The following is a 15,009-nucleotide window of genomic DNA, read 5'->3' as shown; positions in this document are numbered from 1 at the left end:
CCTTCCCTTTTCAAGAAGCTGCCTACGCCCCTCACCCACCCACAAGGCCGTAGCCAGGGCGGCGCCGACCGGGAGCAAAGTCAACTACAACATTCTCGGGAAAGTGTGGGTCCCTCCCAGATTACAGCCCCCTGAATGCACGCCCCAGGGCGGCTCTTAACTGTAGTGGCATAAAACTGCTGCCCTTCTTGGAAACACAGAGCTCCCCGTTCCCCGCTCGCCCGTGCAGCCACTTCTCCTTCCCTTTAACGAGGACCCCCTCACCCCCTGGTCTCCAGTGGGAGCAAAACAAACTTTCCCAGCAGCTCCCCTGCTCGGGAAAGTGCGGGTCGCTCCCTGTCTACAGCCTCCTAAATGCACGCCTCTAACTGTAGCGACACGAAACTGCCGCCCTTAGTGGAAACGTGTGGCCCCACCCTCCCTACTCGCCCCTGCAGCCCCTTCTCTGCCCCTAACAGGGACCCTCCCCTGCTCTGCAATGGGAGCAAAGGAAACTCTCCCGGCTCCCCTGCTGGGAAAAGTGTGGGGTTGCCTCCCAGATGCTCACCTCAGGGAGTTCCCCAAGGGGAGCAAAGGGCAATCCCCTCCCTGCTCAGGAAGCGTGGGCCCCCCTCCACGGGCAACCCCCGCCTCATGTCCTTTCTAAAACGTCCGAGCTGGGGAGCTGGGGGTGCGCAGCCCGGAGGGTGGCGGACGCCCCCTTTGCGCGGGACCAAGGACGACCCTTGGTGGAGCCTCTGCGCTGGGGCAGTTTCTCCCCAGAATCCCCAGGACGAGGCTGGGAGTGGGGACTCCTGGTCATGGGGGTTAGTGGGGAACAATAGGGAACGAGGTCCCTTCTCCTATCTGGGGTGCCTAGGCCCTAGTCCTGGTCACGGGCGACTCGCCTTTCGAAGTGGGCTTCGAGTTTAGAGACCCTCCCGCGCCACCGGCCACAGCTGCATTGCAGTTGTCGCCCTTCGCACACTAACGATATGTTTTTTGTTAACACCTAAGCCTAAAATTGTATCCATTTTCCTGCAGGGTGGTGGAACAACTTTGCAGTCTGACAAATAACCCTGAATATTCTTGCATTCCACGTTTCCAACTGTCCACGAAAAGAGTCAAACTAGGCCCGGCGCAGTGGCTCACGCCTGTAATCCCAGCACTTTGGTAGACCGAGGCAGGCAGATCACCTGAGGTCGAGTTGGAGACCAGCTTGACCAACAAGATGAAACCTTGTCTTCTAAAATACAAAATTAGACGCATGTGGTGGTGTGCACCTGTAGTCCCAGCTACTCAGGAGGCTGAGGCAGGAGAATCGCTTGAACCCGGGAGGTGGAGGTTGTAGTGAGCCAAGATCAGGCCACTGCACTCTGTCACTCCTGCCTGGGTGACAGAGCGAGACTCCGTCTCAAAAAAAAAAAAAAAAAAAAGAAAAGAAAGAAAAGAAAAGAAAAAGAAAGAAAAGAAAGGAGTCCAACTCTAAAATATTTGAAGAGATATAATCTGAGCCAAATATGAGTGACCATGTCCCGTGACACAGCCCTCAGGAGCTCCTGAGAACGTGTGCCCAAGGTGGTCGGGGTGTAGCTTGGTTTTATACGTTTTAGGGAGGCATGAGACAGCAATGAAATGTAAGACACATTGGTTTTGTCCAGAAAGGCGGGACAACTTAAAGCAGGAGGCTTCCAGCTTACAGGTAGATTTTAGAATTTTCTGATTGGCTATTGCTTGAGTTTCTTTAAAGTCCTGGGATCAATAGAAAAGAATGTCTGGGTTAAGATAAAGAATTGTGAAGAATCAAGTTCTTATTTGAACAGGAAGCCTTTGGGTGCTAGGGTCAGAGAGAAGAGGTTGTAAAATGTTTCTTCTCAGACTTAAAGGCTGTGTGGATGTTAACACCGGAGAGGCATCGTGAGGCATGTTGGACCCCTGCTTCGCCTCACGGCCTAAAACAGTCTCTGAGGTTACATTTTTAAAAAGCTCTGTCTGAGGAGGAAGTCCATTCAGATGTTTTGAAGGTGGGGAGGTGGGGGGCTTAGAATTTTATTTTATTGTATTAATTTATTTAGTTTTTGAGACGGAGTCTTACTCTGTCGGCCAGGCTAGAGTGCTGTGGCGCCATCTCAACTCACTGCAACCTCCACCTCCCAGGTTCAAGCGATTCTCCTGCCTCAGCCTCCTGAGTAGCCGGGACTACAGGCACCTGCTACCACACCTGGTTAATTTGTGTATTTTTAGTAGAGACGGGGTTTCACCATGTTAGCTAGGCTAGTCTGGAACTCCTGACCTCAAGTGATCCACCCACCTCAGCCTCCCAAAGAATTTTATTTTTGGTTTACAAAGCCCTGCCTCATCTATTGGCCCATTCCTGGGCTGGCAGACTTGCTGCCTGGCCAGCTGAGTCAGGGACTCTGAAATAACAACTGTCTTTATTATTATCATTATACTTTTAAGTTCTGGGGTACATGTGCAGAACGTGCAGTTTTGTTACATAGGTATACACGTGCCATGGTGGTTTGTTGAACCCATCAACCATCATCTACATTAGGTATTTCTCCTAATGCTGTCCCTCCCCTAGCCCCCCACCCACCAACAGGCACCAGTTTGTGATGCTCCCCTCCCTGTGTCCATGTGCTTTCATTGTTCAACTCCCACTTATGAGTGAGAACACGTGGTGTTTGGTTTTCTGTTCTTGTGATAGTTTGCTGAGAAGGATGGTTTCCAGCTTCATCCATGTCCCTGCAAAGGACATTAACTGATCCTTTTTTATGGCTGCATAGTATTCCATGGTGTCTGTGTGCCACATTTTCTTTATCCAGTCTATTATTGATGGACACTTGGGTTGGTTCCAAGTCTTTGCTGTTGTGACTAGTGCTGCAATAAACATACATATGCATGTGTCTTTATAGTACAATGATTTATAATCCTTTGGGTATATGCCCAGTAATGGGCTTGCTGGGTCAAATGGTCTTCAGCTGTCCCCTGCCTGTGGCCATACCCACCCCTCCCTAGGTCACCTGCACCCCTAGCTCAGAAACCTGCAAGGCTAGAGGGGCTGGGCCTGTGCCGCAGGTGGTGTGAGTGATGCATCTCTTCAGAAGTAACAGGGTGAGCTTGCACACCGGAAGGTTTTTTCTTTTCTTTTTCGTTTTCTTTTCAGCCAGCAAAACTCCAGCAACATAATTGCACTTTAGAGGCATGAAGAAAATGTAATCATTCTTCATGGGAACACCATCTTTAAAGTGTTACCTCTTGGAGTGAATCCCGATGAATTACCCAACCAGAGCTCCTTCCGTGGTATTTTCTCCCGCACCTCTCCGCCTACCTCCCCATGTGGCATTGACTCTACCAATTAGCACTTTCTTTTTTCCTGGCCACAGTCCTGGGCTGGGATCGAGGGAGGGTGTGGGCCCTAGGTCAGGGTAAGCAGGAGGACCCTGGGGGCTCATTTTGAGGAGAAAGGGGATGCTGGAGCTGCCTGGGCATTTTGGCACCCTGAGGCAAGTCCGACTTGGGATGAAGCAGAGATGAAAAGAAAGCAGGGTCTTTCTGCCTTCTCATACTCCAAAGACCCCTCTGCCTGTGAACTTCCTGCTTCACCCCCATTACCTCCAAAAGAAAGGCCCTACCCTGGACAATCTCCAGCCTCTGCCATTTGGACGGCACTGCAGGTGAAGCTTCCCTCCTCTGACCATCCATTATGTCCCAGTAGAGTCTAGACTCTGGCTGCCTTTCAGGGAGGGCGCAGGTCACTCTTGCCAGCCATAATAAAGACGCAGCATCAGCTTCTGAAGGCCAGGCTTTGAAGCTTTTTATTTGTGTTCACACAGATAAGCATTTGGAAGACTTCTGTTTCTAATTCATTTAGTTAGATGCCTTTTGCCTTTTTTCTTTTTTTTTTTTTTTATGCTACCATTCTTTGGCTCCAAATACGAATTTCCATAATATTCTGCAGACACTCTGGAACTGGCACCAAGAGGCTGTAACCTCCAGAATGAAAATTAAATTAATTGAAAAAGTCTTCTGAATTGTGTCCAGGTGCCATGGGAAGCATCTTTTGAAGGCCACAAACTAGACCGAGGAAGGGATGGGGAACTCACCGCTTGGGCAGTCTCCATGTTTCCCGTTTATTTCACCAGTGGAACCTCAAGAAATAACCATGTTCTGACCATTTCCGAGGGACCCAAGTGGCCACGCTGCACATTTCAACCTAGCCCTTGGTAGCTCCCAGCCTCCTGCGGAAACCTTCCATGTATCTTTAATTTTTAAGAATGAGTTCTTCTTCTGTTTATTTATTTATTGAGACAGAGTGTCACTCTGTCGTCCAGGCTGAAATGCAGTGGTACGATCTCGGCTCACTGCAACCTCCGCCTCCCAGGTTCAAGCAATCCTTGTGCCTCAGTCTCCTGAATAGCTGCGGCTACAGGCGCCCATCACCACGCCTGGCTAATTTTTGTATTTTTAGTAGAGATGGGATTTCACCATGTTGGCCAGGCTGGTCTCGAACTCCTGACCTCAAGTGATCCACCAGCCTCGGCCTCCCAAAGTGCTGGTATTACAGGTGTGAGCCACCACCCACGGCCAAAGATTAGTTCTTCTGACTTTGGACTTTTCATACCCTGCTCTCCAAACCAGTTTTATATGTTTTATACTGCACACACACGTGGGTTATAATTTTAGTCCATCCTCATGCACACACATGCACGTGCATGCACACACACATGCATGCACGCACACACATACATGCACATACTATTGTGTGGGCTTTTTCTCCCACTTTCTAGGGGGATCTGTGGTTTCTTGCCCACGGGGCTTTGTTTACTGGCCTGGGAAATGGGTCTAAATACACAGCTGCAGAATTCAAAGGAGGACTGAAAATCAAACTACACAGCACAGAACACAGAACTCCATGGAACAGGAAAGAAAGCGTCGGGGCAGGGGAGTTGTCAGAAAGAACCATTTCCAATGATAAGTGCATCCTTGAAGAAAATATGTCTAGACTGGGCACGGTGGCTCACACCTGTAATCCCAGCACTTTGGGAGGCTGAGGCGGGCGGATCACCTGAGGTCAGAAGTTTGAGACCAGCCTGACCAACATGGTGAAACCCCGTCCCTATTAAAAATACAAAAATTAGCCTGGTGTGGTGGTGCACGCCTGTAATCTCAGCTACTTGGGAGGTTGAGGCAGGAGAGTCACTTGAACCCAGGAGGCAGAGGTTGCAGTGAGCCGAGATCACGCCACTACATTCCAGCCTGGGTGACAGCAAAAGACTCTGTCTCAAAAAAAATAAAAAATAAAAAAATAAAAAAAAAAAGAAAGAAGGAAAGAGAAAAAGGAAATATGTCAATATGTCTAGACTGGGCACGGTGATTCACACGTGTAATCATAGCACTTTGGGAAGCCGAGGTGGGTGGATCACCTGAGGTCAGAAGTTCAAGACCAGCCTGGCCAACATGGTGAAACCCCGTCCCTATTAAAAATAGAAAAATTAGCCTGGTGTGGTGGTGCACACCTGTAATCTCAGCTACTTGGGAGGTTGAGGCAGGAGAGTCACTTGAACCCAGGAGGCAGAGGTTGCAGTGAGCCGAGATCACACCGCTACATTCCAGCCTGGGTGACAGCAAAAGACTCTGTCTCAAAAAAAAAAAAAAAAGAAAGAAAGAAAAAAGAAAGAAAGAAAGAGAAAAAGGAAATATGTCAATATGTCTAGACTGGGCACGGTGGTTCACACGTGTAATCATAGCACTTTGGGAAGCCGAGGTGGGTGGATCACCTGAGGTCAGAAGTTCAAGACCAGCCTGGCCAACATGGTGAAACACCATCTCTACTAAAATTACAGAAAAAAATTTGCAGGGAGTGGTGGTGAGTGCCTGTAATCTCAGATACTCTGGAGGCTGAGGCACGAGAATCACTTGAACTTGGGAGGCAGAGGTTGCAGTGAACCGAGATCATGCCTCTTCACTCCAGCCTGGGTGACACAGCGAGACTCTGTCTCAAAAGATAAATAAATAAAAGAAAAGAAAATATTTCTAGAGAGAAATTTTGGCATTCTTTCCGAGTGGCAAGATGCTAGGTACTGTGCTGGTGGTGATACAGTTTGCCTCTGTGTCCCCGCCCAAATCTCATGTCAAACTGAAATCCCCAGTGTTGGAGGTGGGGGCCTGGTGGGAGGTGACTGGATCATGGGGTCAGATCCTTCATGAATGGTTTTGCACCGCCCCCCTCAATTAAACCTCTTTCCTTCATAAATTACCTAGTCTTAGGTAGTTCTTCATAGCATTGCGAGAATGGGCTCATATAAGCTCCCATTGATTCTACATTATGGTGAGTTGTAGAATTATTTCAATATACATTACAGTATAATAATAATAATGGAAATAAAGTGCACAATCAATGTAATGTGCTTGAATCATCCTGAAACCATCCCTCCCACCCTTGGTCGCATGGAAAAATTGTCTTCTATGAAACTGGTCCCTGGTACCAAAAAGGTTGGGGACTGCTGCTCTAACCATCAAGGAGATGGACACAAATCCCCACTTCTTCCAAAGTGTATGACACTAAAAAATTAGGAAAAGAATAATTTCACTATGGAGGAATCTCACAGACATAGTTCAGATAGGATGCGTGGGCTAATGGATGGGTGAGTGGATGGATGGATGGAAGGATGGATGGATGGATGGATGGATGGATGGATGGATGGATGGATAGGTGGATGGATGGACGGGTAGATGTGTGGATGGATGTGTGGGTGGATGAATTGAGGGTGGGTGGGTGGATGGAGTGGAATGTGGGTGGATGCATGGATGGATGAATGAGTGGATAGATGAAGGGTTGGATGAATGGAGGGGTGGATGTATGCATGTATGGATGGGTGGGTGGATGGATGGATGGATGGATGGATGGATGGATGAATGAATAAATACATGGGTGGGTGGGTGCATGGATGGACAGACGGATGAATAGATGGATGGGTGGCTGGATGTTCTTATCTCCCTGTTCTCTCAAATTGTGACCAACAGATGTTCTCCTGATGTCTAGATTATCTTTTTTTTTTTTTTTTTTTTTTTTTTTTTTTTTTTGAGACAGAGTCTCACTCTGTCGCCCAGGCTGGAGAGAAGTGGCATGATCTCGGTTCACTGCAAGCTCTGTCTCCTGGGTTCACGCCATTCTCCTGCCTCAGCCTCCCGAGTAGCTGGGACTAAAGGTGCCTGCCACCACGCCCAGCTAATTTTTTGTATTTTTAGTAGAGACGGGTTTTCACCGTGTGTTGGCCAAGATGGTCTCGATCTCCTGACCTCGTGATCCACTCACCTCGGCCTCCCAAAGTGCTGGGATTACAGGTGTGAGCCACCATACCCGGCTTTTTTTTTTTTTTTTTTTGAGACAGTTTTGCTCTTGTTGCCCAGGCTGGAGTGCAATGGTGCGATCTCAGTTCACCACAACCTCCACTTCCCGGGTTCAAGAGATTGCCCCGCCTCAGCCTCCCGAGTAGCTGGGATTACAGGCATGCACCATCACGCCCAGCTAATTTTGTATTTTTAGTAGAGACAGGGTTTCTCCATGTTGGTCAGGCTGGTCTTGAACTCCCGACCTCAGGTGATCCACCCTCCTCGGCCTCCCAAAGTGCTGGGATTACAGGCAGGAGCCACCGTACCCGGCCTCTAGATTAGTCTTAGAGAGTCAGATTCAAAACTGATATATTTGCAGTATGATATATATGCACATGTATATTCCTGTACCATTACCCTGAGTCAGGTCAACTCTGCCACCCATTCGAGCTTAAGAATGTGATCTTCGGGAACGAGTAGCATCAGATCTTTTGTCCAGCTGCATTTGCCAGGGTACAGCCCACTCACGATTTTCTTTCATATACCCCTAACTGCTTGGCTTCTGCACCACTAACTCAGTTTTTTTCTCCTCAGGTTCCTACAGTGCTCTATTCTTGGTGATTTCTCAACATGCCCAGTTATTCAACAAAGCTTTTTCATGTTTTTAAAAATATTTTATTTATTTTTGCTTATTTTTATTTTTTGTAGAGACGAGGTCTCTCTCTTTTGCCCAGGCTGGTCTCAACCTCCCTGGGTTGAGTATCTTAGCCTCCCGAGTATCTGGGACCATAGGAATGTGCCACCATGTCTGCTCATTTTATAATTTTAGAGATGGGGTCTCTCTGTGTTACCTAGGCTGGTCTCAAACTCCTGGGCTCAAGTAATCCTCTGACCTCAGCCTCTTGAGTAGCTGGGATCAGAAGACTGCACCACCATGCCCAGGTTATTTTATTTTAGAGATGGGCTCTCACTATATTGCCCAGGCTGGTCTCAAACTCCTGGCCTCAAGCAATCCCCCAGTCTCAGCCCTCCCCAAGTCCTAGGATTACAGGGAGGAGCCACCATGCCCGGCCTCAACAAAGCTTTTTGAGTATCTGCTCTGTGGGATACAGCAGTAAAATCAAACAGCTGTGGCTCTGCTTCTGGGAGCAGCAAGTGTTTATTTTAATAGCCCTTAATTTATGTGTGTTTATTTAGATTTATTCGTGTTTATCTGAGCCTCCCAATAAGCTGTGGAGCAGTCACATCTTTGTTTGTACCTCAGCACCTGGCAGAGAGCCCAACAAAGAGAGGCAGCCTTTGAGAAGCTTAATTACTCAATTGAATGCATACACAACAAAACTTAGCTCACCCAAAAGGCTAGGCATTTAGATAATGAGGTTTCCTATCTTTCCATACAGACACACATGCACACACAAGGTATGCTTGCATATATGTGCTATGAATGAGGCTTCCAATCGTTCCATTCACACACATGCACACACACATTCAGTATGCATGCTTATACGTGCCATGAGCAGGGTGGTGTCTACTCTTCAAATTCCTGTGTTGAAGTTCTGTTCCCCATGTGTCCGTACTTGCAGCAAGGAAATAATTAAGGTTAAATGAAATCGTAAAGTTAGGACCCTAGGCAGTGAAGTTAGTGCCTTTATGAGAAGAGATACCAGAGGACTTGCTTGCTCTGTCTCTCCTCCATGTGAGAACACAGCAAACCAAGAAGACAGCCCTCACCAGGAACTGAACCAACCAGCTCCTTGATCTTGGACTTCCCAGTCTCTAGAACTGTGAGAAAATAAATTCCTTTTGTTTAGGTACCCAGTCTATGCTATTTTATTATGGCAGCCTGAGAAGACTAATATAGTATTTACATACACGCCCCTGTCCACCGTCCGTCCATCCATTTCTCATGCATGTGTGAGACTCCAGTTGCCTATCCCATATCCTTCTTTCTTCCTTTATATTAAGCGACCTTGAATTTACTGATTTTGGCAATGTGACGGCTGGAAGACGATATCCTTATTCTCCTTTGCAGTTAGGTGTAACCAAAAATCTATGTTCGAGTTAATAAAATCAATGTAAACCAAAGTTATCGGGTGAAACTTCTGAGGAGACCCTTAAGAGGGGGACTGGTGGCCAACAAGCCCACTTTTCGCTTTCTCAGCATCATGCTGGGCCTGCCTGGAATAATGATGTGATGTCTGGAGTTGCAGCAGCTAGCTTAGAGCAGGAAGTCCTCTAGAGGGTAGAGGTCCTATTCCAAGAATGACAGAATATATGGAGCAAAGGTGCCAGGGTGGTTGGTGACACTGCAAGATGGCTGTGCCAGGCCCAGACTAACTCTCCTGACCTCACTACAGACAGAGGAGTACGTTTTTAATCTTACCGTTCAAAAAGTCAGGTTTGTTTCAGTGTTATAGTGTTATTTAAATCACTTTTTTTTTTTTTGTTTCTGGCCTCCATTGCCAGGGGCTGAGCAAAATTTATAGTAGAGACCTCCTGTGAGGTACTTGTGGGCAGCCAAGGCAGTTAAGAGGTGTCTGAGCCACACGCAATATCTGCTGTAGACACTCAAATGAAGCCTCCTGAGTCAGTGGGAGGAGGGATGTATAGATGGGTGGATGGGTGGGAGTTGTGGATGTATGGATAAATGGACAACCATCTGGATGCATGGATTGATTGAGAGATAAATGGGTAGATGAATAAATAAATGGGTGGATGAATGAATGCATGGACAAATGGGTGGGTGAGTGGATGGATGGGTGGGTGGATGGGTGGATGGGTGAATAGATGGAGGGTTGGATGAATGGGTAGGTGGATGTGTGGGTGGATGAATGAATGGATAAACACATGGGTGGATGGGTGAATGGATGGATGAAAGGGTGGGTGTATACATGGATGGATGGATGGATGATAGATAAGGGTTTGGTGAATGGGTGGCCGAATGTATGTGTGGATGAATAAATGGATGGATGGATGAATGGGTAGATGGATGGATGGATGGATGGATGGATGGATGGATGGGTAGATGGGTAGATGGATGGATGGACAGACAGATGGGTAGGTGGGTGGTTGAATGGATGAGTGGATGGATGGACAAGTGAGTGGGTGTATGCAGGGATGGATGGATGGATGGATGGATGGATGAATGGATGGATGGATGGATGGACGGACAGACAGACAGACAGATGAATAGTTTGGTGAATAGGTGGGTGGATGTGTAGATGAATGGTTGTATCCATGAATGGATGGATGGGTGGGTGCACAGATGGATATGTTATCCGGATAGATGGATGGATAATTGGATGGATGGATAAATAGGTGCATGGATAGACGGATGGATGGGTGGCTAGAAAAATAGATGGATGAATAGACAGATGGGTGAGTGGATAGATGGATTGATAGACTTACAAACAAGTAAATTTCTACCTGATATTTTTGTATCGTTGTATAACTTTCTATGTGTTCATTCATTGAGGAACAACTGTGAATCAGGGGCTCTGGATTCATTAGCCCACCTCTGCTGATGAGGAAACATCCCAGGGCCATTGAGCTTGTCAGTGGTGGGCTGGGATTAAAATCAAGAGCCCTTTGCTTCTGAGTCCAGGCCATTTGCAGTACATTGCCTTGTGACTGCCTCAAAACCACAGGAATTTTCCTCAGAGTGTTCACAGTGGTCAAAGATAAAGAGTGTCTTGTATCCCAGAGTTCATACATTGGAAATTTTATGGTTTCTGCCCATCAGTGGTGCAAATCATTTTTAAAACAGTAATTTAATTTGGCAAAAACTTGATGTGTGATCCTATGTCTGTGTGTCTTTTTAATTGTCTTACCTGTAGCATTGGTTGAGTCTTCAGAAGAAATTAAAAGGCATTAGGGAAGTTGCATAATTATACAAACAACTACTTTGTTGATGAAGCTTATGCTTGCATTTAGTTTGACTTAGAGTCAAGAATGAATCAACTTCCCAGAATCCTGTATTTGAAGCAGGAATCCTGTTTACCCCTAAGCCTGCTTAGATGGGTAAACAACCTTGTGGGTTAGAACCAGTGGTCCGTTAGGACTGTATCCAAGACCTAGGGTTGAGTCTTGATCATGACAAGTGTTGACTATGATGGTCCCAGTGCTGAATCTGAGAAAGCCACCCTAGGGTGTTCCAAAACATAGAATGTGACAGGAGAGCTGCTGGAATTTGTGTCTGTTAATTTGTGTTTATCTGAGTTTTCCAACAAGCTAGGAGCAGGCTCAGCTTTGTTTTGTTTTGTTTTGTTTTTTTCTTTGTTTCAAGTTTTAATCAAAGCTTATATATAAGATTACTTTATTCCTGCATCTTCTCAATTGTTTCTTCCTTGTATTTGCCCTTTTCCTTTCCTACTTGGTGAGATGTGGCCTTCCGTTCAAGGATCTTTTTGCGGTCTTTGTCCAGTTTTAGCCTAGTGATAACCACCTTGCTGGGGTGAATGCCTATGTGGACAGTTGTGCCATTAGCCTTTTCCCGCTGCACCCGTTCAGTGTAGATAACATATTTCTTCCTGTAAACCTGCACTACTTTGCCAATTTGCTGACCTTTATAGTGTCCTCGTACAACCTGAACTTCATCATCCTTTCGGATGGGCATGGATCGCACGTTGTACTTCTGTCTCAGCTCTTTGGAAAGAGGGGAAGACATAATCTTCCTGCGAATGTGGGAAGGTGCATTGAAATGCCTTTTGCGATTCTTGCTTCGGTCGGAAGTCACAAAGGGATTAAACTTCATTTTGGCCGCTCCCGCTTCAGTGATGGCCACAAAAGGGCTCAGCTTTGTTTTTAACATGGTACCTGGCAGACAGCCCAATGTACCGACTGGGTACTTTAGATTCTTAATTGCTCAAATGAATGCAGGCAAGGCAAAAGTGAGTGGACCACAAAACACTATGCAATAACAAAGCTCCTTATCTCTTTTCTTTTGCGCGCACACACACACACACAAACACACAAATGTGTGAGAATGCTACATGGTAAAAGTTAGCTTACATAGGAATTCTAAAATGCCTGATTGTTTCAGTTATTATATATAACTAGTTATCCCAAAATTTACTGGTTTAAAAGAGCCACTGCAGACAGGTGCGGTGGCTGACGCCTGTAGTCCCAGCACTTTGGGAGGCCAAGGCGGGCAGATCACAAGGTCAGGAGTTCAAGACCAGCCTGGCCAATATAGTGAAACTGCATCTCTACTAAAAATATTAGCTGGACATGATGGTGCATGCCTGTGGTCCCAGCTACTTGGGAGGCTAAGGCAGGAGAATTGCTTGAACCTGGGAAGTGGAGGTTGTGGAGAGCTGAGATCCTGCCACTGTATTCCAGCCTGGGCAACAGAGTGAGACTCCATCACAAAAAAAAAAAAAAAAGAAAAAGAAAAAAAAAAAGCCACTGCATGTATTTTCTTCATAAATCTGCAGTGTGGACAGATCTCAGCATGGGTGACTCTTCTGCTGAATTAGAAGGCTGGGGCTAAATCACAGAAGCTTTGCTCATCCACGTTTCTGATGCTTGAGGCTGGCTGTTGAAAAAGACTAGGACCAGGTACACGATTTATAGGGCCGAATGCAGAATGAAAACATGAAGTCCCTTGCCCAAACTTTATTAAGAATTTCAAGATGACAGAAACAGAGTATTCATCCAAGCATGGGATCCCCTTCTGAGCACAAGTCCACCTGCATAGACTGTGGGCTCATGAAATTGGCCCCGGCTTAGCTATTTGGTGTGGCCGTCACCAAGAACACCCATCCATGGCCTCTCTACACGGCTTGGGCTTCTTCACAGCATACTGGCTGGATCCCAAAAGTGAACACAGAGAAGGAGAGAGGCAACGTGAGGTGATGGTTACAGCACATTTACAACCTGGTTTCTGAAGTCGCATGGCATCACCTCTGCACAAAGGCAGCCACAAATATCCACCCCATTTCAAGGAAAGGGGAATTGGATTCCCACTCTCGATGGGAAGTGCCGAGGTTCTGGAAGAGAGTGTGGGACAGAAATATTGCTGTGGCCATTTATGCAAAATATCATCTCTTCCAACAACAATATGTGCATCATTGTAGCTACAGAGCTGACGCAAGCACATTTAAGTACTGTAATGTAATAACATGTGAAAATTATGTTTATTTATCCAATAAACATTGACTTAGCAAATAGAGTGTTACAGATTGTCTCCTAGGTGCAAAGCATGCCAAGGTAAGTCCTTTTTCTTTCATCAAATAGCCCAATTGTTCTATTGAGGGAGAGCAAAAAAGAAAACAGAACAGCACAACGCAACACCACCAAAAATAACAATTTATCTCACACAACGTGATATAGTCTACAGATGATGGACACAGAGTGCTGTGCCCGGAAAAAAGAGAAAAACGGAGGCCATGCTGGTTGAGAAATGTTTCGCGAATGAGATTGCATTTAAGCTGGGTTGTGTAGCATGTGTAGGAGTCTTCCAGATAGAAAATGTACAGGCATCCATTCCAGAGAGCATACATACATGAGCAAAAACACAGACATTGAGGGAAAAAATGATGACCTTAATGAGTAGGAGGAGAATTGGGAGGTGAGGCTGGGTAGGTAGTCTGGGATCAGGTGGGGATGAACCTTGTGTGCCTTACCAAGTTGATATGGTTTGGCTGTCTGCTCCCACTCAAATCTCATCTCGAATTGTAATCCCAGCGTGGAATACAGTGAAAGCAGATCAACATTATTGTGTTCTCAGTGGTTCACTCCTGCAAACCCAGCACTTGTGGAGTCTAAGGGGGAGGATCTCTTGTGGCCAGAAGTTTGAGACCAACCTGGGCAACACAATGACACCTTATCTCTCTAAAAAAAAAAAAAAAAAATTAGCAGGACATAGTGGTGCACACCTGGAGTCTCAGTTACTTGGGAGGCTGAGGTGGGATGATCACTTGAGCCTAGGAGTTCAAAGTTATGGTGAGGTGTGATCGTGCCTCTGCACTCCAGCCCGGGTGACACAGTGAGATCTTGTCTCTAAAAACAAATAAATAAGTATTTTTAAAAAATTTCTGTACTTGACCTTTTAGAGGCTGTTCACGCCTTAGCTCCCTGGCTTGGAAACCTTTCCTGGCTGCCAAATCCATAAGCCTGAGCTGCCTCAGTGAAGGCTGAGAGACCACTTGGAGCTAAACCAAGCTGCCCCAGCTGAGTCATCGAAACCAGCCTGCTCCTGGCCACCCAGCAGCTGAGCACTGACTCATAAGTGAATCCAGCTGACCCCAGAGCTGCCTCGCTGAGCCAAACCCAAATAGCTGAGCCACAGAATCGGGAATGAACTAAATGGGTATTGTTTTAAAGCACCACGTTTTGGAGTGGTTTGTCATGCTGCAAAAGTTAATCACTGTTTACCTAACGAGCTTCTCAACGTCTCCACATCCCCATTCCAACACAGACATTATTGAGAATTTGCCGAGTTTTCAATGCTTTGCTAGGCACCTTGAGGGACACGAGAAAGCATCCTCAAGGGCTTTGCCATGCGTTTTGGGGTTGGAGAAAGGGGAGGTACACACACGTTCAGTTCATGATCATAAACTGTTTCTCTGGCTTTGATTTCCACGCTTAATCATCTTCTGGTGATTAACGCCAAACTGGCTAGTCTGTGGTTTGCAGATTCTTCCAACATTTAAAGAATATCCTTTGTTCGGTCTTGGTTGGCCATATATGGGC

General features: G+C 46.4%; 1 protein-coding gene across 1 annotated transcript; it reads right to left on the bottom strand.

Moving 5' to 3' along the window:
* Positions 1 to 11,629: 11,629 nt before the first annotated feature.
* Positions 11,630 to 12,145, bottom strand: LOC104667031 (60S ribosomal protein L26-like). Its single transcript, XM_010369197.2, has one exon. It carries the CDS (start codon positions 12,122 to 12,124, stop codon positions 11,630 to 11,632), a length of 495 nt encoding a protein of 164 aa, XP_010367499.2. The 5' UTR covers positions 12,125 to 12,145.
* Between the last annotated feature and the right edge of the window lie 2,864 nt (positions 12,146 to 15,009).

This window comes from Rhinopithecus roxellana, chromosome 22 (assembly GCF_007565055.1).
Source record: "Rhinopithecus roxellana isolate Shanxi Qingling chromosome 22, ASM756505v1, whole genome shotgun sequence".
Classification (NCBI taxonomy): domain Eukaryota; kingdom Metazoa; phylum Chordata; class Mammalia; order Primates; family Cercopithecidae; genus Rhinopithecus; species Rhinopithecus roxellana.
The sequence above is the reverse complement of the archived record's forward strand: the minus strand, read 5'-3'. Positions and strand labels throughout refer to the sequence as shown.

Coding starts and splice junctions, on each gene's coding strand:
- LOC104667031 (XM_010369197.2), bottom strand. CDS start 12,124: ATGTTAAAAACAAAGCTGAGCCCTTTTGTGGCCATCACTGAAGCGGGA.